Genomic DNA, 26,984 nt, shown 5'->3' with positions numbered 1-26,984 from the left:
AAATAACATTTTTCCTACTACTTGTACTTAGTAGTGATAGGAGTTCTAAAGCCTAAATTTCAGTGTAGAAAAAAATATATATCAAGTCAATTAGAAGCTTAGTTTACTTTAAAATGTACCTTTGACATAATGGAATATTTGGGTGGCTTGGTGTTTTTTTTTTTTTTTTCTTTTTTTTTTTTTTTTTCCTTAATCTATTGTATTTGAAATGGTTTTTATAAGAGCATGAAGGAAAGCATTGGGAATAGAGCCAGTGTAAATACAGTTTTTGCTTGTTTCATTAATATTTATAATTCCATTCTTCACGTTCTTGATTTCATACACATTTACCTATTTTGTAGTGATGGAATATTACTGAAAAGGTTGTTCTTGTTAAAGATTTGGAATTTTAAATTTTCCTTGCTTATGTGTCAAATGGATTTGGAAATGGATTTTCTAGTTTCTTAATCAATATCACAAACATATGTTTATGGGTTGTTTGTTTGTTTGTTTGTGTGTTTTTTTTTCCTCTCAGACAAAATGTACTTGCCTCCCTCTTGGTCTCTGACTGCATATATTGAATTTCTACTTGCCCTAATGAAATTTCAAAATAAATATCTTTATAGTCTTGAAATAAATATTCATTGGAATTGAATCCCTTGGAGATTGTGACAAATTTGTGTTTTTTCTGAAGGTAATTATGTTGTCATTTGCATGTATGGTAAGATGGGAGTACAATTTTTTTAATTGGAAAGTCTATTTACAGCCATAAAGTTGACACATGTACAGAAAGCTTATCTTTCAAAGCAAAACATGCCAACCCATCAGGGGATGAAAACAGTCTAATGCAAATGTAGAGGGTTGTTCTGAAATCTGCTTGCAGCTTTAGATCTTCTGTGACAGTGTGGTAAACCTTAGATTTTTATTTTGGATGCAGCTTGGCAGTGCCAAGGCAATGCATGCAGGCAGGTCATGTCCCACCTCCTTCCCCGGGCTCCTGCTCGCTGCTCCGGCTCGCGCCGCATCCCGCCGGGGCAGAGCTGCCGGCCCCGGCAGCGGCTGCACCACCAGTGGCGGGGGCACAGGATGTCTGGGCTCCTCTCTGGCACCCTCCTGGCAGGATCTGCTTTCACCCACGTCTTCCTCACCACCATCTTACCGTGTTTCTGTCCTTCAGAAATTTGTTGTCCCCCATGCAATTTTTCTTGGAAATATATTTAGAATGTACAAATAATGTCAGAAGCAGATTTAGCAAAATCACTGCATGCAATAATTTGGTTTAAAAGAAGTTGCGTGTCAAATAATTGACAACATTCATGGTCCATGCGTTAATATGGAAGTACAACTAAGCGAACATTTTATTCAATGTATCACTTGAAGCAAAATGGAATCAGTGTATCCATTGAGGATTATGAAGAGCTATACTGTATTAACGCGAGTGGGGGGAGTACTATTTTGAGCCCTAATGCAACAGCAGAGTTAAAGCTCTTTATATTTTACAAATGTTTTGTAGCTTTTTAAAATCAGTTATGTCTGCATGAGAAGATGCCACTCATTTTTGTTAGCTTTATTTCACTAATAATAGTGTAAAACTTCAGCCTCCTGCATGTGAGGAAGCCTCTTTGTTGAGGCTTCTGATTGTCATGCCAGGTTTAGTGAGTGAGAGCTGCATTGAACAAACCACATCTTTACCACTGTAGCTGCTTGGAATTAATATGAAAGTAAGATACCGCTATATATATAGATATTATTTATTTTTCTTTTTAAATTTGGCAAAGGTTGTTAGTCCTTATAGTGTTCATCTATGTACAAGTACAATTTGATACAGTTCCATTTCGGTTTACAGCTCATTTCTTAGCGTGTTTCAACTTAGAGTTATGAAGAATTTTATTATAAGCTTTTACCAAAATTCTGTTATTTTATTTTTTCAGAATCTCTCTACATGTTTATTTCCTTTAAGATTGTACAACTCTCTAGCAGACATCTTATACCACAATGAAATATATTGCTACATTCAAGAGAATATAGAACTCTTTTGAAAAAAAAAAAAAAAACCAAAAAAAAAAACAACAAAAACCAAACCAAGAAAACCCACCAAAAAAAAACCCGAACAAACCAACCCTGCCCCCCAAAACCCAGAAAATAAAACACACACAGCCCCTGAAGCTTTAAATTACTCTTCTTTCTTGATATTCATGTCATCGTTTTGTTCTCATAATGAATGTTTTGTGCGAGACGGTGTTCAGAAAAAGTGTCCAAAAAGTCAGAAAAAAGTGTCCTGTTTTAATACAGATGCAGTTTTAATATTTGATGTTGTGAGGTTTTTGTTTAGTCACAGCACTTAACCCGCCTGGACTTCAGTCAGCAGTTGAGGAGAGCCTACCAGACTTTTGAAAAGAAATACAAAGTCTGCCCACAAGGCTCTCCATTTTGACAGACTATGGCTTTACTGTTGACTGCAGTGTGTCTTCCTGAAACAGAATCCTCTCATACTGGAAGGGAGAAAGGATAACTTTTTGATTCCCTTGAAACTCTCATCAAGGACATTTAATTTACCAGAAGGGTACTCTAGGTAATGTGAAATTAGGCTTTATAGAAAACCTTGGACACAGAGGCAGCCAGGGGAATTGTTCGTGAATAGACTGTATAATCTGTGATGCCCTCTAAGGAAGAAAAGAATTTGAGAATCTATGTATTAGTAGTTCATCAGCATATCAAAAGTAAGAGGAGCTATAGCCTGGATTATTACCTCTTGATTCTGCCTAACATGCAGGCACATACTCATACACACACACAAAGATTGTGGTGGCTTTATAATTGCTCACCACTACTGCCAGTGCTGCCCCAAACCCTTCCTGTCTTTCTGCAGCTCTTCTGTATGAACACTATTCCTGATCCAACAGTTGATGCAAGCTGTTAAGCAAAAGATTTGAGAGCTCTTTTAAGGAAGTAAAAATGCCTTAAATTTATCTGTATAAAGCTTGTAGTTCCAGATCACCAGTATTTTTGCGCCAAACATGGTTTTAACAGTGGATTAAGCCTCTCTGAAATAGATTATGTTCGGTACACAGCCATCTGAATGCTATGGGAATTTGTGTAGCATCTGCTTGAACTAGGTTGTGATGTATATTTTGGCACTGAGACGTTCATGAGGAACGTGAATAGCACATGTGTCAGAGCTGCTGATGTTTCAAAGCTCCAACACCAAGCAGGACAATAATGCTATTAAAAATATGTATTTTCTGTAATCCTTAAATCCCTTCTTAACTTAAATGAGGAGCTCCAAGTGAGGTAGCTATTCTTGGCAGTATATTCATAATGCTGAGTAGTATAGTATTTTATAAAATGAAGGATAAATAAAAAGCCTGAACAAACTAAGTAACTGAGAAATGCTGATCCAGTAAAATGTGCAGGCTCACATTTTACTAAGCATTTCAAATTACTTTCATCAGTGGTGATGCACCTAATAGCAGAAGATGCATTTCTTTTGTACTTTTCTATCAGATGTTAGATTGTACTGTAGAAAAGTGTCACTACTATAGTAATGTTGTTATTGATTATATGAGTAAGGAAGCCCCATCTAGGTTTAAGACCATGTTGCACTTCGTACTCTACAAAGTCGTAGTTAGAAAAGGTTCCTTTGGCTGACGATTAATGCTCTGTTAGACAAGAGAGGGAAAGGTTGAGGAGACTGTTACCGTTATTCTGCAAGTAGAACCTGAGATGTACGAAGTTGGTTTTAGCAGAAGATCTTTGTAAGTTGTTGCACCAGCCACTATAAAATTTCTTCCTTATTTGATGTTTTATGTGTCTTCTCAAATTTAATGTTCTTTTTCCTTTGATTGACTGGTCCTGCAACTGTTCTTATCTGGGATGTTGTTCCTGAAATAAAAATGGTAGGTCCTGAGTTATAAATTGAATTGACAATGAACTTGTAGTTCTCTGCCACAGAAATAGAAATGTGAAATGTCTGCACGAATGGAAGATAAGGTCCATCCACATCTTCTGTGCGAGTACACAGCAAATATTTCTCTGGCACTCACGTTAGTTGTGCATTGTTCGTTATGGTGTGAAAGATATTGGCAATATACAGTTGTGGTAACAGTACGTGGTAAATGATAATCTTATCAAAAGATAATCATGTAACTAATTTCAAAGGGAAGATCTATGACTCAGCAGTATCGTTTAACACCAACTTTAACAAACTACTGAAATGCAGTAATAGTAAACAATGACTCTCAACCCAATCCATGTGGTTTGTTCTATTATGAAGGTCATATTTTTTGACTGCTCTTAGTTAAGCTTTCTAGAACTGATGATAAGAATGGTGGATTTAAGACCAGATCATGCTTTGTATTGTTTCATTATGAACATGAGAATGTCAGTTTTTTGGTTATTTACATTTCTCAACTATTTGGGTGCTTAAAGCTTATTCTTATTGTGGAAAGAAGTTCTGGACCACTGAATTAAAAATATGTTATTGACTGGACTTGAGTGGTGACTAGAGGTCCTTACTAATGAAATATCTATTAGTTGCAGTGAAGGCACATCCTTTCAACCTTTTATAAATAGTATTTTTATGTAAAGAATTATGCGTACTGACAGAAGCAAAGACACATGGGCTCAGGTGGGTAAAGACAGTTGCTGCAGAAGTTGAAGAAAATTCTAGTACTAGTATGAAAAAATTCATATAGTTTTGACAAATTATTAAGAATGTGCTGACAAGAGTTTCATCTGCATATAGCAAAAATATAAATGCTGATTTTTAGCTAAAAAATGTGCTCACAGCAATCAGATAGTCCTTTAGCTTTCCACCAACATTTCCATAAACATAATTCCAATTTCTCCTGGATTCAGTCCTGCAAGGTACCGAGCCTCTGACTTTTTAATGACCTTAAATTGCATTCTTGACGTAAGACCTGCATGTTGTTTTAGGTGCATATTTATAAAACTTTTGTTTGTGTTGAATGAATTCTTTACCATGTGGATTTGGAAAACGTGAGGAAAAAAATGTATTTTTTTAATGTATTGTTAGAAGTGAGTTTTGTGCATGTGCCTCTTCATGCATGAATGGCCCACTGTGTCAACCAGGCATTGACTAAAAGTTGTCTGTAAATTTTTGGTGCTCTTAGATGCAGTAGCATGTGAGTATATATGTATATAAAAAAGCTGCAGTAACGTGGCCAAATTGTTCATGCTGACTTAAACATAAACTTTTGATAGAGATGTGCTATACAAGACTATTGATGAGTCCTAGTTCAAGGGCAGATGTGGGGAGGAAGCTCAGAGGTCCATTTTGCCTTTTTCAAACAAAGGCATTTGCTTGTTAGTGTCAGAAATAAATGCAGAGAAAGTTTTATTATTTGTTTTTAATGGAACATTTAAAAAAGTTTTATGTTATTGTTCTTAGAGCTGATGTGACCTCAGTTCTGGACTAGCAAACCAATGTTAGAAGGGATTCTCAGTATTTTGGGGAAATGCTTCAGTTTCTTGTCTATCAGAGACATGTACCAGTATATTGACCTTTTAAATGAAATATATAAATTTTCACATTTTTTTTAATTGGGAAAACTTTCATTCAGATATAACTTCCAGTCCGAGGAAGAGATCCATCACAAGTGACAAAAGGCTTTCAGTCTGGTTGGAGAGGTGGTTCAAAAGTCTGAGCTATTAGATCAGGGATTGCACCATGGAGTTTTGCAGCCTTAAAGACTGCTCTTCCACATGGCAACATTCTATTTCAGGAGTGATTTCTACCAGTCTTTTCCTCTTGGATCCCTTTGCTTTGTAAAGCTAGTAAAATAATTCACTAGGCCAGCAGGGAAGAGACTGATTTTGTAACTTGGAGGAAGAGTAATCCAAATAAACAGAGCAGAGTTTTGAAGATACAGTGCTTTCATTACCTGAATTCAAGCCAGTTTTTCCCCTTGACTCAGTGAGTATATATGTGAGGTGGAACGGATCAGAAAAGAGACTGGCTGAAGGTTACTAATTTTGGAAAAGCTCACACTGACAGTGAATTGCCTGATTCAGAATGGATGTATAAATCTGCATCTTTCGTGTCAGGAGTCTTCAATGCTGGTCCCAGAGCATGCTCCACTGGAATGTCTCAGCTTTTTCAAGATAAATAAGTAAATAAGTTTGTCTTCTAATCCCAGTGTGCAGCCATATGAAAATATAAACATTTTTAACAGTATTTAAATTTCTATTTTAAATTAATTGTGCTACAATCCCTTGATATGCTGAAAAAGCACTCTTATGTAAAAGATGCAGTTGTTAAATGGGAGCTCTGCCAGGTTTGGTTTTGTTCTGCTTCCTGGGTTCTGTGGGCAACAATGTACCACACTGGGAGATCTTTGACAGAATTTGGCTGTACTTTTTACAAAAGTGAGACAAAGAGTTGGTACACAGGGGGCCACCCCAACTTTATGGCTTTCATGGGTTTCCCTGACTTGAATCCCTAGTTGATTCTCTAAGCCACTTTTCCATCTAATTTGAGATATTGGCACATCACAGAGCAGGCTGAAGATCTGGTATCTCATATTTAATCTCCTCCCAAAGAACTCCTGTTTGTGAAGTCTGAGACCAATCTGAGGTATAACAATCTGTTAAGGACAATAATAAGTATGTTTTTATAGAGTATTTAATATATTGTTTTGAAAAAGGAGCTCATTGTCTATATTCCCACTTCACAATTGAGAAACAGAATACACTAAAGTGATCTGAGCAAGGTTGCTGAGCACTAAAAGTCATGTCTCACTTCTAGTCAAGTGCTGTATCCACATTGCCTTATTTTATATCACTTTCTTTTATGAGGCTGTGAAAATATTTATTTCTTTATACAACCTTCCAATGTCATTCTCCATCTAGAAAATCAGATTAAAATGGACTCTTAAATATGAGGTACCTAAGTGGATAATCTATAATTAGATAAAATGGCAGCAAATATATTTAGGAGAGATGGCAACATTTTTTGTCTTTCCAAAGAAATCTGTGTATTATAAGCTTAAAAGAGATATCATAACTGTAGTGATTGCACAAGAAATATACAAACTCCTCAAGCTTTTACTGCTTTCTAGTGATTGTTGAGTAACATTTCTCCCAGGCTGAAAACACTTGACACCACCAATCAAAAGTTATTTTTTCTCTCTGAAAATTTCTTGACAGATTGAAATAGTGGTTATTTTTTGCCAAATAAATAATATTCATACTGAAATAGTTTGATAATATAACCTTGAGTATAAATAATTCCTCTGCAAGAGTGTTACACAATGAATCCTGTATATTTGAAGATTATTGTGATTACAGTCTTATCTGAAATGACTATGTTAGTTTTGTAATCTTGCATGAATTGTTTTTATTCTGATCTTCCTGTTACAAGGAGGAGAGAAAAGAGAAATCCATGAGAGACAGTGAGAAGCCTAAGTCACTGTAGTCCATCTTTTTTTTTTTTTTTTTTTTTTTTTTTTTTTTAAACTTTTATTTTTTAATGTTGGATTTGATTCTCCACAGCTGCTGTTTTGGGTTGGCCTTGTCTCAGGTGAAGGGAACTGCAGCTAGAGGACTCCTCTGATTAAAGTTGACCTTGTTCCCAGGGGGCCAGCAAAGGATGGCCACAGCATAGCCTTACTCGGTGTTCCCGTCATCCTCACTGGTTATTATTCTGTTTTAGAACTGCAATAGGACAGTTCTGATTCCAAAGCCTTAGAACAGAGTTTTGAAAGTAATATTTCTTCATTTTCATTTGACTAATTGTTCATAAAATTTACCCTTTTTTCATCTGCTTGTTTTATGCTTTCAAATGTAAACCATATTTATACCATAAATGAATCCTGATTTAATTGAAAAGCAAGTTCAGTGTTTTAGCTACTGCCTGAATGTAATGAAAAAAAAAAAAACCACCATCCACAAGTTAATGTGTGTGAATTGTTCAGCACAGAGTCTGACCTCAGTTAATTTACTCTAGATTTAGGTCTAACTTGATTAAATTATACATCAAGGTGAGCCAAAAGTCCTGTTTCTTTGAAACTAAAGTTTGCAGTCTTGCCCAGAATCCTCATACATAATTTCAAATGTTGTAAAAGGAGCTGTCTAGACTGAAGACAAAGAATGAAGAATAAAGTTAAGGCATTTGTCATGCAAGGCAGAGAGTGACTCATTGCTTTTGTACAAAATGTCACAAGACATTCCTTTACACAATTTACTCGTGCTGATGTCCCTAATGCTGCAGCTGATTTGTATGCTCTGATGCTTATGCCAGGGCACACTCCTAGGCAAGAGTCAGCTGGTGCACTTTAAATCTTTATGTGACAAGGTATGAAAGGGAAGTTCGGTCTTCAAAATAATTTACCATTTCTGATAAGGATTGTTGGGTGATACTGGATGCACTAAGAAACGAGACCCTTTGAAGGGATTTCATAAGGTGATTCTATTTAAAAAGATTTTTCCCTTTATTGGCTGGAACTTAGTATTTACTAGCAGCCTTTTAAACATTAAATTAGAGGATTTTTCTAAGTCAAAATAGCTACTTCTTAAAGGAAGTTACAGATGAAACCCAATGAGATTTATAGCTATGGGAATAATGACAGCTTTCTGTGCCTAATAGAGTTTCTTTATTAGAGATTATAAAACTAATATGTTATTTGGGAAAAGCCTGATTATCTGTCAAAAACAATAGTAATATCATCTGATAAACTAGCTTGAATCAATTTACCCAACTGTTTTCATAGAAATGTTAATGTTACTGTCAAGGAGAAAAATTGGTAGAAAAGAAAGATTAAATTTCAGACCTTAAGTCCACTCTTAGTGACTACTTAGATGAAAACTGTCCCAATACACAAAAATCTATGTTCATGGAGAGTTTTTACTTAACTGGCCATTTTCAATTTACAGACATGAACCTTCGGCATAAGCTTTATATTCAACATGTTACAATACTGATTGAGAGTTGTTCAAACTCAAGAAAAAATATATGATATAACATTTTACATTTACTAAATACTGTGAAGTTATTGTTACCTTTCTCTGTCAATATACATCTCTTTTCATATATATTGAATTAAGTAAAGAAGAAATTGTTGTTTTGTTAAGCTTTCCGTAAACAGTCTCTCAGGCAGGAATGGCTGTTTAATGTAAAATTGGACAGTGTATTGCTTTAACACGCTTCAGGCTCTTGTCGTGAACTGCTTTCTTCCTCCTTTTCTGTGAATTGCACCTTAGAATAGACACTACTTCTGCCCTAAAATAAGTGCAATATAGCTGTTAGGTTTGATTAAGCTGAAGAGCGACATACAGTACAGTATAATATTCTTGATAGCAAAAAATTTTTGGGACACTTTAATGCATGAGTCTCATACACAGTTCTCTCTGTAGCTTGTTTTTCCTTTTGATTATCCAAAACAGCCTTTTTTGCAACAAACACACAATTCATACTGTTTGTTTTAAAGAAGAGAAGGACAGTTGGACAGAATTCAAATACTTTTCCTTAGAACATCTCACATACAAATGTTTGGGTTTTGGTGTTGTGTTATTTTTTTGTTGTTGTTGTTGTTTTGTTTGTTTGTTTGTTTTTTAATTGGAAGATGATTTATAAATCCTTTATTTTTTCCTCTCCTTTTGCTATTATACATCAAAGACTTGATCTCACTGTCTGGCATAATACTTCTTTGTAGAACTGTTAGGGTCTTTTCTGCTCCCCCATCATGATTCCAACTGTCTTGTGTCTGTTATGAAAAATGAGCAGGGAGATGAACACACAAAAGCACGTAGGTGGAGACATATGTAGCTTGTGCTGATACAGCTTTCAAAGAACTTACCATTGTGTCATCTAAACCATTTTTTTCTTAATTTGATAAAGTCTGCATTCAGGTAATGATTACAGAATTAAATCTGATTCCCAGTTACAACATTGTAGGATATCTATGTAAAATTTGTGCTAGAAATTACCAGAACAGAGTAATAATCTGCAAGTGTATTTTAGCAGTGCCTTTGTTCAATAGATTTGCACGCTTTTCTCTAGTCCTCCAAAGTGCAGCTAGTTATGAGACAGCTCCAGTCTTCTCTTGCAGTGCTAAAGATGTCAAATCTTACTGGGAGCTCAGCTGTGCTCAGTAGTGTTGTACAGCTTTGAATCATAGTCTGCATCAAGATTGATTACTGACACTTCATTAAAAGTCCCAGTTCTGATTCTTCTGATTTTAAGCACAGACTCTGAAGGAAATACTGTGTTCTTTAGTCAAAGAAATTGGTTATGTGAAACATATCTTCAAGGTAGGTTTTTTAAGCTGACTTTGTACATTATTAGTTTTCCATTCCAAATAATAAGCTTTGCTCTAAATCAATCTCTAAAGGCCAAATATTATTACTGTTAGGTAGACCCAGCATTCTTTTTATAATGATAAGCTTTCTCAAGAAGATAGTTTTGCAACATTCTGGAAGTCAGAGTCCATGTTAGCTCTTCCAAAGAAGAAAACTGACCACAAAAATGCTTATCTTATGAACTTTGGTGGTTTTTGTCATTGTTGGGTTTTGTTGTTGTTTTTTAAAAAAAATCAGTTGTTCCAATAAAGCACAGCTGTTTAAGTGGGTGGAAAGTGACGATGTATCCACAGAACAAGAAATGGTACTGAATATCCTAGTCTGTAGTTTAAAATAAGGAAGTAGACAAAATCAGTACAGAATTTATGTAACTTCATGTCCTTTTGTACTTGATACTAATTCATTTTATTTGGTGTACTAGCCTTTAGACTTTTTTTTTTTAAATACTTATATAAATTTAATGATAGAGATGGCAACTGCCTACTTTTCTTTATTTGACTAACAGTTTGTAGCTATCAGAAGCAGGTAGCAAGCTCTATCACTCAGCATTAAATGTTCCAATTCTGAGAAAAGAAAACCACTCATTCATCTGTTTAACAACTAAGCAGTTATCCAGTCCTGCTTTTCAGGAACACCCAAAATTTGCCCTCAAACTCATCAGTGTTTGGAATATGCAAAGAATGCAAGATTAAGCCTGGAGCTGGTAAATTCACCCTTTTAATATCCTTACTTCCATTTTTGTAGATTTACCCAAATTCAGCCAAATTCTGCTTTCTGTGACACTTGTTCAAATCTCAGTGAACTCCAAGAGTCTTGTTCAGGATTTACACTAGTTTCCCTGAAGGAACAAATTGATCCAATAATACTATAATTATAATGAAAACAAACAAACAAAACCAAAAAAACCCACACTGTAAAGAGAACATTAAGGCTTACTATCATTGTGTTTGTGGATTTGAAAGAATTAGATACATAGAGATTCCCCTTCTGAGACCTCAGATTCTTCAGCCAAATGTTTATTTTAGTTTTTAGGATTTTTTTCGAACACGTAGTTAATTTGCTGGCCCATTCCTGAAAATGTAAGGTTTCCCATTACAGATAACCCAGGGTGTAAAAGCTATAATTTTGAAAATGCTACATTTTAATCTGCATGCCTTTTCCCTGCCAGTTCTTTCCTTCATGCCTATGTGGTCTAACGTGATTCCAGAAGAAAAATCAGAATTGAATTATTTTCAGAGATTGTGTCTTTTTTTCCCCAAAAGTTGACCAGGATGCTACTGCTTTCTCTTGTGTTATGTGTGAATGCAATAATGTTGTGCACCACCCTAAAATATTATGTCATTTGGAATCCTGTTTTATAAGTATTGAACCCTTTCTGTATCATCCCTAAGAAGTTTTTATAAAGAATCAAACCTCCATGGATAAGGAAAAAAACCCTATCTTTTTAACAAATGTTTTTGATGTGTTTATATTTATCTGAAGTCCTAGAATCTGGGTAATTCTTCTGAGTTTTATAAAATATCTTAAAATAACTTTTTCTTTAATCCTCTCAAATCAACTGGCATTTGAGTTCTATACTGTATTCTGTAAACATTAGGAATCTTTAAGAAAGCTTCTGTCTAATTTTTCTTCAAAGGAACTCCTTTTGGAGGACCTGATTCTTTTATGGTCAGGTTTTCCCAGTAGACACATTGCATAACTCTTCTTGCTTTAATGATAGGTGATGCAGGAAATGGTGATGTAGCCTTGAGGTTCAACCGCTTCCTGTACTTCCAGATTTATGTTCTAAAATGCAACCAGAACTTTTAAGTGATTTCATTATAGACATCTATATTAATTGAGAAAATTCATAACTTGGTAGGTTGTAGGTATTGGGTAGGCTATAGAAGTGCAAAATACGTCTGCATTTCTGTGTTCATTTGTTGCTACTGGAAAAGGGTACAGATATGCACCAACCTGCTGACTGTCTAGAGTGCAAACAAATATTTCAGGTTCTGGTTTTGCAGTAGCTAGAAACTTGACTTGTAAAAACTACTCACAGTTGCTCACAACTCCTTCCTTAAATATTAGTTGCTGGCTTTGATTTTGGTGTTCCTGGTGATTCCATTAATTGTTGGGAGAAAAAGCAGGATTGACTTACCTAGAGACAAGCATTTACTTAACATGCAAATGTATCACAGATGGATCTACAATGATGACTGCTGGAGGAATGATATTTAGGGGTATGAAAGCAGCTAAGTTCTTGTTAACTGAAAATAGTAACGTTGTACTTTGAGAACATGGGTTCATTTCAGTTGGGTTTCTCTAGAAACATTCATTGATGAAGTGTGTGTCAAACAAGCTAAATTAGATTTAGAAAAATCAACATATGTGAAAGGTTCATTGATCATTGTTGAACAGCTTTTATCTGGTCAGACATAAACTATTTATGCTTACCTGTAATTATTTAATCTTTCTTGACCTGAACTGAACATATTTTTTAAAGCTTTCATCCAAGAATGTGAGTGATGATACTACAGCAGCAGTTTGCATCTGACATGAGAACATGGAGTTAGGGTAACTTGTACAGAAATTTGCAATATTTATGTTTTTCTAGAAAAGCTGTCCTTTTTAAGAACTTTCAGATGACCTCTTAAGAGCCCTTTCAGTGGGAATTGTCCTGCTTTTATATAACATATGTTAGCATTTTCTTTTGCATGTGATGGTATAAAATCACTCATTCTTCACTCAAAGCTTCCCCCAAAATTCGGTTTTGAAGGAGAATGAATTACTGTGAGATATGCATAAAAGGTCAATTGATATGGTCCTGAATAGTTAAGACAACCTCTCTAAGAGGAGTAAACAGTTTTATTTATTTATTTAACTGTTGCGGGAATAAGGCAGACAGAATAAATACAAATGATGGCTGATACAAAATTGCAAATCAGGGATTTCTTGATGCTGGAGTTAAGTGCATTAAATTGTATCAAGTGGAAGTGGAAACTATGCAGTGTCAGTTTAAGCCTGCACTAGATCACATGCTTCCCAATATATTGTTAATTAAAATCTAACAAAGTAGTAGCTGTACACATTGTCTTTAGTTACACAGATTCTATGAAGCATTAAAAAGTTGGAGAATATTAATGGTTTAGATTTAAATCTCATTAACCATTACCCTATTGACCAACTAAAAAGAGTTTCTCTACACTTGTCTGGGCCCGTGCCCCTTCATTCCGCCATGGAAAACTGGAAACTTTTGTTGGCTCAGCCAAAGATGTTTGGGAATGATGTCAGTATCTTTGGGTGAGACAATGTGGATGACTGGTCACTAAAGCAGATCTGTCCAGACTACAGATATTTCCACTTTTTCAGAATGTAAAATAGCATTTTTTTCAAAACACTTGTTTAAAGTTATGTTTACTACAAGACTATTTTTTTTTATTGTAATCTGATATGTGTTTGTGTTATTAGAATCAGAATTCTGAAAAGAACCCCTTCAGAGTTGAGACTTGTTATAAATTGATAAATACAGTTTCTTTCTCAAAATGGTAAGGTTTGTAATTCATTCCCTGAATCTTGACCCAATGTAGTATGAATTCAACAAATGAAAGTGGATCAAGGAGTAATTTTGAAGAGAAATTCTGCAATATCACAGCATTGCCTATTTCTAAATAAAGCTTGGCAGCTTCTGATGAATTTTCTTTGAGATCTGATGAACAGAAGGCTTAAAGTACAATCCATGAAGTACATATGTAGTGAGAAAGCTATTTTGTCACAGGCACCTTTGAGTAAAATCCTTAGAACACCACCAGTTCCAAATCAGCCTCTCTGGTTTTGTGTTGATTTATACCACTTAAACATTTCTGTTAAACATCAATCAATCAAAAAAGCAAAAATGTGTACAGATTGGCCTAAATAATGGTCTCTGAATTATAGATGATTGATTCACATATTACCTATTTTGATCTGGAGATTCTTTTGATACCTTAAGAATAATACTGTTTAAACAAAGGTTAGTTTAAATAAAGCAAAAATAAACAAACTGTAACAGCTTCTTCTCTAGCATGTTCCATCTATGTTAACCAGTTGCTGTGATATAAAAAAAAAAAATGGAAATTATGTATTTTTTATTATTTTATATTCATTAACATGTCCAGGAAGCTTCAGTCAGTAACCTACAAAAAAGATTATTTGCAACCATGCTCGGAAAGAACTAACATTTTTTCACTTAAAACTGATTTATTCTTCTGTCTTTATTTCGTGGGCTTTTTGTTTTCATTTTAGTGAGTGATCTGCATGCTATAAATAAATTTACTGAAGTAGTGCTGAGCTAAACAAAGCGTATTATAAATAATCCCACTGAAGGAAAACATGAACTGACAAAACATATTAGAGAGACATTGGCTATGTATGTTCTTATCTTTTCACATTCTTCTCCTTATATTTCCTTAGATCATAGATGAAGAAGAAACACAGTTCATGAGTAATTGTCCTGTTGCTGTTACTGAGAGCACACCTAGAAGGAGGACACGCATTCAAGTGTTTTGGACAGCTCCTCCTACTGGTACAGGCTGTGTAATTCTGAAGTAAGTATTTTAAGACATATTAAACTAACAATTAAAACAAAATTCAGTTAATAATAGATCTAATATTTGTTAGATTAAGAACTACTGAAGTTCTTAGATGATATTTTTTCTCCTTTGACATGCTTGACCAATGATAGTTCTACTTGTACAGTTAAATGTTAGCAACTTAAAGCCCAAGTATACAAAAGTTACTCCAAGCCTTCAGTAACCATTGAATTGGTAAGCCTAATTGAACTTGGCTCTCAGACATTTATTTCACCTAAAAATCTAAAAATTTGGAATCTTGAAGGTCAAAGTTACATCCATCTGGTTGAGACGCAGGTAAAAAGCATGATCTTAGTTGAGATAAATAAAAGGAATGTTCTGTAGAGTCAGGACTTTCTAAATGGACCTGTATCAGTAAAACCAGATTGATTAGTTTAGAGGTGAATGTTTTCAGTTTAGAGCTGGTGATCATTTACTGATGTTTTCATGTTATTTCTGCAGTCTATTTCTAAAGCATGTGTATTCATGCTTTTTAAGCAATGGACAAAGGTAACTATGTAGATACACTTTGCTTTAGAGCCACTCATTTGTCTGTAGAAACTTTAGGTCATTTCTTTCTATGAAGAGTATCAGATGAAACTGCCAGAGAAAGATTATCCCATCTCTTAAGATTTTGCTTGTCATATTTAATAGGACATATTGGTCAAATATGCATGGACAATTGGGATTTCTTTGCCTGCTTTGAATCTATGTCTGGGATAAGCCATTGCAATTGCTTCAATGTGCCCTGCAGTAGACCAAGGAGTCTTATCAGTACTGGGTATGCCTTTAGAGACACAAAACACCTCTAGGCTTTGAAGGAGATGCTAGCACAAAGATTGTGCTGAAGGTAGCTTATGTCAATTCAGGAAAATATGCTATTAAAATTGCAACTAATTTCTGAACAGGCTGCAAAATTACCACCAGCAAAACTGGTCCATGGCTGCTCTTCTCTCACACTGGGTTTCACTTCTTTCTCCTTTTGCTGATTGGCACAAGAGTTAAACACCCTCTTCTTCCGCATCTGGGAGGGTGACCTACCCTCAACCCTTACACTGGCTGTGGAACAGTCTCAAGTCTTTGACAATGCTTACAATCTCTTCTTAAACTCAGGACAGACAAGTGTACATTGGACTGCAGTAATACTTTGAAACCTGCTGCTTGCTGGATGGCAAGACAGGTTGTGTGTTAAAGTTTATATATGGAGTTTTTCAAGAGTTCCTTCAGCAATCAAGAAGATCCTTTCAGTGTTGCTGAGCTGTTTATCAGATAAGCTATTTGCTTTTCCTTTCAACACTGACTCCCTCTTAGTTGCATAGCAAATATTGCTTGAGGAACTTACTCCTCCAGTAGCGTAATAATAAGGTGATGATGTTTTACACATCCTTTTAAAGAGTCAAGATTTAAACTTTAACCCAATAACGATATGCAACAACACTAGTTGATGGAATTTTACTTTCCAAAGTAGAATTGCCATTACCAAAAAAAATGAACCAATACCTATACTTTTCTCACTGAAACATAAACATCTGTGGTTGAAATTAGCTCAGGGGCTTGTCTGGGTCTTGTCAGCAAAAGAATGTAGTAAAGTACCACCAACTGCAGGAACCTTGATAAATGTTTCTTCTCTCTCCTCTCTGCTGGTCAAATCATTCTGGATATTTGACACACTCTATTTTTTACACTGTGAAGTTCTTGCATTATTGCAGGAAAGCCAAGAGAGGATCCAAAAATTAACAGAGACAGAACTGCAGTTCCGATGTTATAAACACAAAAGCATGAAACTGTCACTGCCTTAAACAACGGACAGAGTAAATCAGTGGCATACAACCTTCTCAGGCTGCTGTACATGAGTAGTGCCAACAAAACAATTAGATTCCAATATAGAGTTAGATTAGTTTACTGGCACCAATTCCCATAATCTGGACAGCTAAAAAAACATTTTAGAAATAGGAGTTCATGGGGGAATGAAAAATTTTTGGTGTTATGACCATATGTTTATAGTGTGTTGCAGGTATCTTAGGTGTGTACATGCTAGTGAAAGGAAGTTAGGTACTTTCCTGTAAAAATCATGTGAAAAATACAAGCTTTGTCCCAATAGTTGTTTTATTGATCTCAGAAGGTAACTGCTCTATTCCTGAGGACAGTTCAAAGAAAGAATGAAACAGTCACCATTATTACAAGTTGCTGATGCCAGAAATTAACATCATAATGTGGCATTTATTTGCACTGCAGTGCAGTCCTCCATGGCACCATACACAGCATTCACTGATGTGGCTTTGGCATTAACAACATTTACACTTTTTGTTTTGTATGTAAAGCTTTGACCACATCTGAATTAGAGTTTACAGTCAGTATTCTTTATAAACCTTCTCTCTGGTCAACTCCCATAGAATAGCATAGAAATTTTGGATGTAATTTTCAAACTTATCCCATCATTTGTGAGAGTTTTAATGATATCATAAAAACAAAAGACTAAAAGCAGTTATTTTAAACAGTTAAGTCTAAACTCATGATGAAAAAATTCTGAAACCTTGAACTTCAGCTGAAACAAAAGCCCTCTGTATTTTCCTTTTTTCACTGTGTGATGGAGTGCAAATAGTTTTTTATTATCAATACATATCTGTTTCAATCCTTGGAGAACATTTGATCATTTTCTTTTAGAATTTCCAAAACAGAATGGTATCATTTTGGAGCCTGTTCTGAATTAAAAGAATATATTTTTTTCCTTTTCACTATGTCCTGGTCTACTAACTTCAATATATAGAAAAGTTAAATATAGTCACAAGTTAAACATAGCTGATCCATAAAAACTTATGGTTTTAGTGCCAAATGTTGGGTTTTTTTTAGATTTATAATGTTATAATTAAGTATAGAGGCTTCCAAGAAGTTTTTCCTGGACTAATATTGAGGATTGGGAACATCTTTTTTTTTTTTGTGGTTTGTGAAGTCTGATACCTTTGATAGAAACACCTGATTATCCACATTTGACTACTAGTCTTCTCAGTGCTTTCTAGGCATGGTGCATGTCATGAGCTTGGTTGTGAAAGGCATAAAATGTCACAGACAAATGGTAATCTGTAGTCCTAGGGTTCAGTGAGGGATGCTAAATCTTTTGGCATGAGCACATATTTGTGTAATGCTAGTTTTCTGGGTGACTGCAAAATACAATGTTTAGGAGAATAAACATATATTTGAATTTGACTTACCACTACTTTACTTTCTAAAATATCTCTTTATGTATGAAAACTTAGAATTGGGGGGGGGGGGGGGGGAAGGAAAACTAATTAACATATGATGTTGCACTGTAATTGTGCAGTCAGAACAATTCATCCATTCTCTTCTTTCCCACTAAGTGATGACAGTGAAATAGCCTGAAGGTTCAAATCCTTCCAGACTCTTTATTGAAACTGGCAGTGTGCTCAGTGTACTTCAGGGATGCAAACAGTAGCTGAGGCCCTTTTTGTCCAAATGTTTAAGCTTATGCTTGAGTGTCACTGAAGACACAAGGCAGAAGGCTTTGCTTAGACATTACACATTACTTAGGAGACCCTCAAGCTTCAAGCCCTCTTTCCACTTGCCTGATACATGCTAGGAACATTGTGCAGCTAATTCCGGTTACAGAAAGGTACACAGACTCCAGCATACCAACTCTTAAAATTATTTCTGCAGATGGATGAAATGGAGAAACAGCATATCACTTTGGGGATGGCCCCAGACATAGCAAGATAGTTTTAAACACCTTGATTTTTAGAATGATCTAATGGAAATGGAATGCATCGTCGGCTGTCAGTGTAGTCAGCCTCATCACAGCACTAGGTACTTGAATGGAAAATTTTGTCGAGCAAAGTTTTTATAAAAGGATAAATTAACAGAATGCACTCAGATCTTACTTAGAAATAAGGATTCACTTGGCTGCCTTAGTATCTGTGCTAGCTTCAGAAGATACCCAAATATCATCATGAGCAGGAAAGTGCTTACAACAATATCTTTCTTGATTCTATGGTTAAAGATATCTATTTGGACCATTCTGAGATGTCATACTGTGCGCAGTCTAATTGTTTTCATGTTCACAATGCAACATTTCATCTTTCTATCCCTATTTCCCTTCTTTCTCATGATTGATCAGACATGGTGTCATGTGGCAATATGGGAGGACTGGATCATTTCCTTCATCTGATAAAAGTTTTTGTTCTAAAGCTCATTTACTGTATTTCTAGGCTCTTCAGAATGCGTTTGCTTTCTAGCATCTTTGAAAACCTACTGTTAAAACTTCATTGAGAGATATTTGTAATTATTTTTGCTATATGCAATTTATATTAAAACTAATTATATAAACAGTTGAGCAGTGGCAGACCCTGGTGGTATTTTTATCATCACATAGAAGTGGAGAAATTTTCAGGTGTTTGAACAGTGACTTGGTCAATCTATTTTAATATTTTGTTCAAGTGAGTCTAAAAACTGTTTTAACTTTTTTTAAAAATATTTTTCCCTGCATGTAGACTGTCATGCTTGGTTTAGTATGTTCTACTTTTCACCAAAAGCAGAACAGTACATATGCATTTTTTTTGTTTTTATATCTTACAACTAATATTCAGAGACTGTGCTTAATTCTGTAAAAAAAAAAAAAAAAAATCCCAAACAAAAAACAAACAGAAAAACAAAACAAAACAAAACAAAAACCCCAAAAATGGAAATTTATCTAGTTTACCAAGAAAAGTCTTAAATATGGAATTCAGTCAGTGATTTACACCACTGATCAAAAAAAGATGATAAGTGTTTATTAAAAGTTTCTTAGCAGCAATGGAGAATCACCTCTCTTAAGCCACTTTTAGCCCCAGATTTCTAGATTCTACTGGTTAGTTATATTTCTCAAGATAAAGTGTCTCGGTTCAGTGTGGTACTGAACAGGTAGGTAAAGGTCTGACCCATGTAACTTATGGAAAATACAGAACAAATAGCTTTCTGTAAGTACTTCTATAATTCTGTAATATAAAACAAGAATGAAGAAAATTTTGTAAATTGTCTTAGCTTGTCAGATATTAAAATTTCATGGTAGGGCAAATCTTGTTAATATCCAAACTGATTAAATCTGTCAGCTAGTGTAGATCTCATGAAGAGTCAAGTGTTGCTAGATGGTAATTATCTTTTCCTCCTTTCATATTTAGTGATTTTTGATGAGTCTGAGATTAATTGTTAATATAGTAAATTATGGCCACATGCAGGTAAGTTACATTCAATTTACCATTTAGAAAAGCAACCACAGTTCTCTGGCTCATGGCATAATTGAGTTCTCAGGTAATAGATGTGACTTGTATGGTAAATTTAACAAAAGTTCTTGCTGATAAGATATTAATTTCTACTATACTTATGCTTAAAAAACCAACAAATTAAAATATCGTATCTGTGAATAGTGTTTATTACCATTGCTACTTGCAGAAACCCACTGTATTCATCATAATGTCTCTGCTGCTTTTCTGGAAACGTTTTCTGAGCAATCTCCAGGGAAATGTTTTTATAATTTTTAAGGAAAAGTGTGAAAATTATTGTTTTTCTGCATATGTAATTATTTTCATTATTTTAATTACATTGGGTTTTGTTTGTATGCAGTCGGAGAGTAGAGGAATTTTAAAGAATTGTGGTCTTCCAAATACAAACTATGATATATTGAGTATATTAGGTATGTATTGGCAAAATCTTTTAGGTAGCTTTGCTACAATAACACAACTATCGTATCTATGAGGACAACTTAAATTCTTGTTCATGTGTTTGTCTTGGATATAATTCTCAGTTTCCAACCTCCATGTAGATTCTGGCAGTCCTCTTGCTCTCAAGCCTTCAAAGCTCTAAGGGCAAATGAAATGCAGCTAGAGCTTTTTGAACATGTACTTCTTGATTTCTTGTATCTTCAAGCATTATATTAATTCAGGTCGCTTGACATCTCCAAGTAAACACTACACTAGAATGTGGTGTTGGAATGACTAAAAGAATAACCAAATGCAGAGGAACCAAAATCCCATGAGTTCATAACTACATATACATACTGTGAAACTGTCTTGGTATGCAGCCAAATCTCTTCTCTACACTCAAAACTCATGATGAGATCTAACCAGGGAGTCCTTGGGCCCGAAACAGAGCACAAGGCATCTGGATAACAAAACCCACAAAACACAAGAACAGCTCTGTGGTGTGTAAATTAACATATGACCAACACAATAACACTGAGTTAAGTGTTTATCAGAAATTCCAAATTGAAATGATCAGAATGAAATGCATTTCAGAATTTATCTCTCTTACTAAAAATGTTGATATTCTGATTCTCTGTCACAAAATCAAGTTGCACAAATTTACTTCTACCAGAAAGAATTTCCAGTTGTCAATGAGCTACAGAGTGGTTCTGCATCAGTCTGACTCCTTTAAATGGGTGAAAGCTACAGTGTTTCTTCTGAAATTATTGCCAGGTCATATAAAATGAACATCTGATAGTGGATCACAGAGTTGAACGTAAAAAACAATAAAGAAAAATATGATGTACAGTTACAGTTGACAAATTTGTGTGTTAGTTTTCAGGCTTGTCCCAAATTCCTCATCAGTATCTATGAATTGGGGCAAGGTTTTAAGTTATTCCGGTTACTAGACTAAGGTGATTAAGCAGTGGAAGTAGATTCTTTGCTCCTCCCTGGTGCTTTCACCACTAAAATATTGTCTTTTCTTTGCTAGACTGTACTTACCCCAATATTTGCAATTTTCCTTGATTTTTTCAGATATTTACCTGAGTAATATACAGCTCAAGTCTTTTTCCACATACTTGGGTGTTCCTTTAAATACTTTACATGGGATGTATTCTTTAAATTTATCTTATTTGTTACAAAACATGTGAAAAGTGATTTTTTACATGCTCTCTTAGGATTCCTGAATACCTGTAGGTTGCATTTCTTGAAAAAGAGATTTGTGGATTGGTACTTACTGAAAAATCACACTGTTTATTTTGAAGCAGATGAGCTACTAGTACATACTTGAAGAGCTATGAGGAGTTCACTATAAAATTATGCCTCTAAATATTCAAAGTGTAAAAATAACCAGCCAAAAACCCCCTGCTTGTTTGAACTGGATATTAAGGCTGTTATTCAGTCTTTTCCATTTATCCTTTCAGTCTTCCTGTGCAATTGTCTGAATACTTACATGCCAACAATTTTACCTGACTTTATTAGAATATTAATACAGTAACAATTGAGTCAGAGTTATAAAGGAGTTACTGAAAGCTTTACATTATGACTAAATATAATGGCCAAGGAAAAAGAGAGAACAATCTGCCTTCCCTGCCTACCAAGGGCTCTCAGTAACAATTATATGCTGTTTATGGAACAATAGAAGTTAACAGTTCTTGTATTATAAATAGCTATATTGATTTTCCCAGTAGAATTAATGAGTCTTCTGCAAGCAGAGAAATGATCAAAATTCCTGTACTAAGAGTTTAAAAAAATATAAATCTGTATCTTCCAGTTAACTACCACATGACAACAGCAGTAACTTCTGAACCTAATTTTTATAGAGATAATAGCACTATATCTTAATATTTCATTGTGCATAGCTTAAAATATTTCATGTAGACACTTTACGTATTTCTATACAGTTAAGATGGCAAGCTAAGGTATCTCTATGCATCCCAACAGTCCTTAGAACAAATTCAACCTTTGATATATAGAAAATGCACTAATTTACTGTATGTGATTCTTTTGACCTGCTTTCATTTTCCCCCATTCTTCACTTTTAGGAGTTGATGTACGAGAAGTGTTCACAGCTTTAGATGGCTAGGGACATAGATTGGAAGTGTGTAGATTTGAGTCCATTCATATCTTTCACACTGGGTTATCATATACAGCTAAACTCATTTTTCAATGCCTCTTTTCTCAAAAGCATCTAGAGGTTAGTGACTCTTTATAAAATATTGCAAAGTAGAAAAGACTGTATGTTAGTATTGCACTGTTCTAATTCCTCAAAAATAATTTAAATGTTTTCTTCATCCTTCTATCTTTTTTTTACAAAACAAATAGGGCAAAAAATTAAACTTTGCAATATAACTAACAGCCCTATATATAATTTTTTAAGCTAAAGACCCACAGAGAGTTTGCTTGTATTAGGAAGGAATAATAACCTTTTGCATTTCTATACAGCTTTTATATTTATAGGAGCTCTAATATTAGATTGTAAAAATGTATATTTGCATTTTAATATATACAATAGCAGCCCCTCAGATCTACTGACTAAACACATCTACATTTGAAACAAAAATTTGTTTCACTTTCATTTTCTTACAGGTTTAATGTTGTTTCTTCACCGTGGGAGCACATAAATTTGGACAGTGTTGTAAATGGATTTTCTTGTAATTTTGTGTTCTTCTAAATAATCTTTTTTTGCAGCACAATTAATACAGTAATCCTATAAAATCTACCTAGATTCATTCATATTTTGTTTTGTTTGCAAAAGCATAGTGTTGCAAAGCAGCTTAATGGTTTTGCTGCTGAAAGATTTTTTTTTTTCCTCGAGGAGTGTAAAATAATAGAAAAACAATGTGAAAAAAAAAAGTGTAAGGAGAAGATGATGTTTTTTCCTCTAGTGGTAGGGGCAATATAGTTATGGCTTTATTCTGAAAGATAATATTTTTAATTCTTTCACACTGTACCTTGAAAATGCCTATGATAATTTCATATTAAAAAAAAAATTAGTGTTATGACACATTTTGTGGTAAACGGAAGTAACACATAATTAATCTCATTGGTCCATATGTTTGTTATTTTGCAGAAATACTTGTTTTTTTTGTAAAACAAGTTGTTTTACAAAAAAATAAAAAATGTGTCCTTTGATGTACAGTGGGGTTGGAATGCAGGCACTAGAAAAATACAGTATGCTTTATGATAAGACACTGATATCAGTTCTCTTTTTGATCATAATTGCATTTTCTCCAGAATTTCTGGGGAAATACTGTGATTGAAATTAATTATTAAGGTTAACAGTTGACAGAGACTCAAACACAGAGCTGATCAGAAGTCAACTAAATTCTCCTTTGGTACTTAGCAAAGATATAGGGGATATTAACAACTTTTGTTTTTATTTCTTAACAATTATACATGCTGAATTTCTTGGTCCTTCTAGATTCTCAATGCTGCTCTAAGGGTACTTACCATGCGTTTAAATTGTGCATTTGGAAAAATCATATGAAGTAGCAAGTCAGGTATAGTGCTTTCTAGTAATTTTACTTTCTGATCCAAAACTTGAAAGTAAACAGCGAAGCCACAGCAAATGATGGTAGAAGGGACTTTGGTGAAATACCCATGTTTTACTGACAAAAGCATGACAATAGGATGAGCTGTGAGTTGTCCCTGTCCACCTCTGTTCTTAAAGGTGGAGCCTTGGCAGTCCCCATAAGGAAGGGGTGCCAATACTTACCTGTCATTGCTACTGTTTTGCTAAAATGATTCCTGTGATGCCTCTTAATCTCAGGTGCTGTAATCCTTTTTTCAACCCATGTGTTCCTTCAGTCTTCTTTTCTCTAGCTTACTCAACCCCAGCTTCTTCAATCGTTTTCCCTTCTAGATTATCTGATTGTTCTCAGTCTTGTCTGAAGTTTCTCCAAATGATCCATGTCCTTGAATTGTGATACCCAAAACTGGGCATTGTAATCCTACAGATGCCTTACAGGACTCCACATCTAGACTTCCTTCATCCTGTTATCAAATACTTCTCTCATTGGCTTTCTCCTTTCTGGCTATCGAATACTTCTCTCATTGGCTTTCTCCTTTCTGTCTTTGTGCAAATAATTACTCTTCTCTAAAACTAGGACTTTGTATTTAACATTTTTTAATTACAGCTTGATACCGTCTGCAGTCAGTAACTTGTTCTCTATTTCATCATTCAAGTTATTAATGAAAATATTGATGTATGAGTAACCGCACTGAACTTGATATTCTTTAGTGAGTTCCAACTAAGTTCTAAACATATGAAAAAGAAAATTCCTTTGTTTTAAACATATGAATATTGCTGTCTAAAAAATCCTGTCATCTAACTCAGGTGTATTTAATATGTAAGAATTTTAAATAACATTTTGAAAAAATGTGCTAGTTTGATGTATCTGTGTATTTGCAAATCTAAAAAGTTGTATGAAAAATCAAGAAAATATTTTTAGACAATAGTATTTTTTATTGACAACATTTGTGGTGGATTGAGGATAAATCATCAAAGAATTATTACACCTATTTAAATATCCTGGAGAGGAAATGCAAAAGGATTTAAGACATGTAAGGAGGGAAGTTCTCAATTATTTTTCACTGGAATCTGATTTTGTCTTAATTTTTCTCCCAGTAAGTGGGGAGATAAAACAGTAAACTCTGATTTCTTTCTGGTTAAGTCTCTAGCAGAGTCTATTTCAAGTAGTGGGATGAAAAGAGAAAAGACTCCATAATTTTCTTGTTTGCTGTTTGTAAATGACTATCATTGTTAATTTAGGAGCCCGACAGCTGTAGAACGTTTGCCATTCAGCAGCAGCTGTCAGTAGCACTCCAGTTTATTTTCCAAACAGATGTTTAATTTGACTTCAATGCCATTGTCAAATTTTGAGGAGAAACAAAGAGAGGAAAGGAATAGAAATAATCACGATAGTATAATTTGATTTAATTTCAAAACATAAAGCAGAGGCACTACTGATGACATCAAAAGTGGTTTTATTTTTTATTACTGAATGTTTTAAATCAAGTCTTTTTGTAATCACCTGAACTGAAATTAAGCTTTCTCAGTGCATGGTAACTCATGTTAAGGAAGTGATTTGTCTTATGTCAGGAACTAGAAGGCTTTATTTTAATGTAGTATGCTACACTTAAAATATATCTTTTATTTATGAATTGATACATTGATAAATTAGTTGCAGTTACAGTTGTTTACTGTAGTATAATAGTACTTCCATTTCACATCAACTAAAGTTAAGGGCAAATTGGGTTCAGTAATGTTGAAATGAGATAATGAAAAAGCTAGGTTATGTCATTCATTTTTAATTTTAGTAAACAGTGATTTTTATCCCATATGTGCCCAGTGACTAGGAGGCTTTAATAAAATGTTCTGTTAGAATATCTTGGCAAGATCCTCCATTATTCAGAATGTCTATAGACCCAAACAAGAGAGTTGAAATTAGCAGTGTATGGTCTCAATCCTACAACACTTTGGTAATTCTCAGATGTTACAAAGTTTAATTTAAATTAGTCAAATAGATGGCACATTTTACTGGTCATTTGTTCCTTCATAATACAATATCTTTAGGTATTTCAAGCCTATACATTTCTATGAGGGTATATAAGTAAACCTGCGGTTGAATTTAAGAATCTATGTTGGGTGTGCCATTTTATATGAAACATTCTATGTTAGCAAAATTTTTGAAGCATGCTGAGTTCAATATTTGCTGAACTGTCTGCATGCCCACAAAAACCTAGAACAGCTCTGCATAGCACATTTTACAGTTTAATTTTCAAGCACAGCGATATTTCAGTATGAAAGGGAAATAGCTGAATTAACAAAGTGTCAGATTCTGCCATCCTTAGTTATTTTGAATAGTATTTAAATTCTCATGTGAATTTAAACATATCAACTGGAGACTCTCAAACAGTGGCATGTTGTATAAATAAGGGTCTCAGACCCTAAACATCATATTTATCTTGATTCTTTTTTTCATATGAAGCACCACAAAATCAATTCTGATTTGTTTCCTTAAAGGAGCAGCTACATGTATTATTGCAATTTTTAGGAATTATGAAAGGAAAACAACACCTAGAAAATGAACCGTTCTTTCTGTAAACTGACTGTTGCATTGATTGTTGTTGTCTTTCTATTTATCTGGTTTGAAAATTTTTTTAAGGGATTTGTGAAATAATTTAAATATTAAATTCCACCAATAATTGGGTGGGCCAAAGAGGGCCTACATGAGAGATGGGGAGGGATTCTTTACCATGGAGTGTAGAGATAGGACAAGGGGTAACTGTTGTAAACTGCAAGAAGGTAGATTTAGATTAGATATAAGGAAGAAATTCTTCCCTGTGAGGGTGGTGAGGCACTGGC

The 26,984-nt window shown here is 34.4% G+C and overlaps 1 protein-coding gene across 1 annotated transcript in view; it reads left to right on the top strand.

Moving 5' to 3' along the window:
• SPON1 (spondin 1) overlaps nucleotides 1-26,984 on the top strand; it is a 192,893-nt gene that overhangs the window by 25,657 nt on the left and 140,252 nt on the right. Inside the window, exon 3 of the mRNA XM_033006905.2 lies at nucleotides 14,728-14,861. Within this exon, the coding sequence (XP_032862796.1) occupies nucleotides 14,728-14,861 (134 nt within the window). The remainder of the gene's footprint in view (nucleotides 1-14,727; nucleotides 14,862-26,984) is intronic.

This window comes from Tyto alba, unplaced genomic scaffold (genome assembly GCF_018691265.1).
Source record: "Tyto alba isolate M040663 unplaced genomic scaffold, T.alba_DEE_v4.0 Super-Scaffold_8, whole genome shotgun sequence".
NCBI lineage: Eukaryota > Metazoa > Chordata > Aves > Strigiformes > Tytonidae > Tyto > Tyto alba.
The sequence above is the reverse complement of the archived record's forward strand: the minus strand, read 5'-3'. Positions and strand labels throughout refer to the sequence as shown.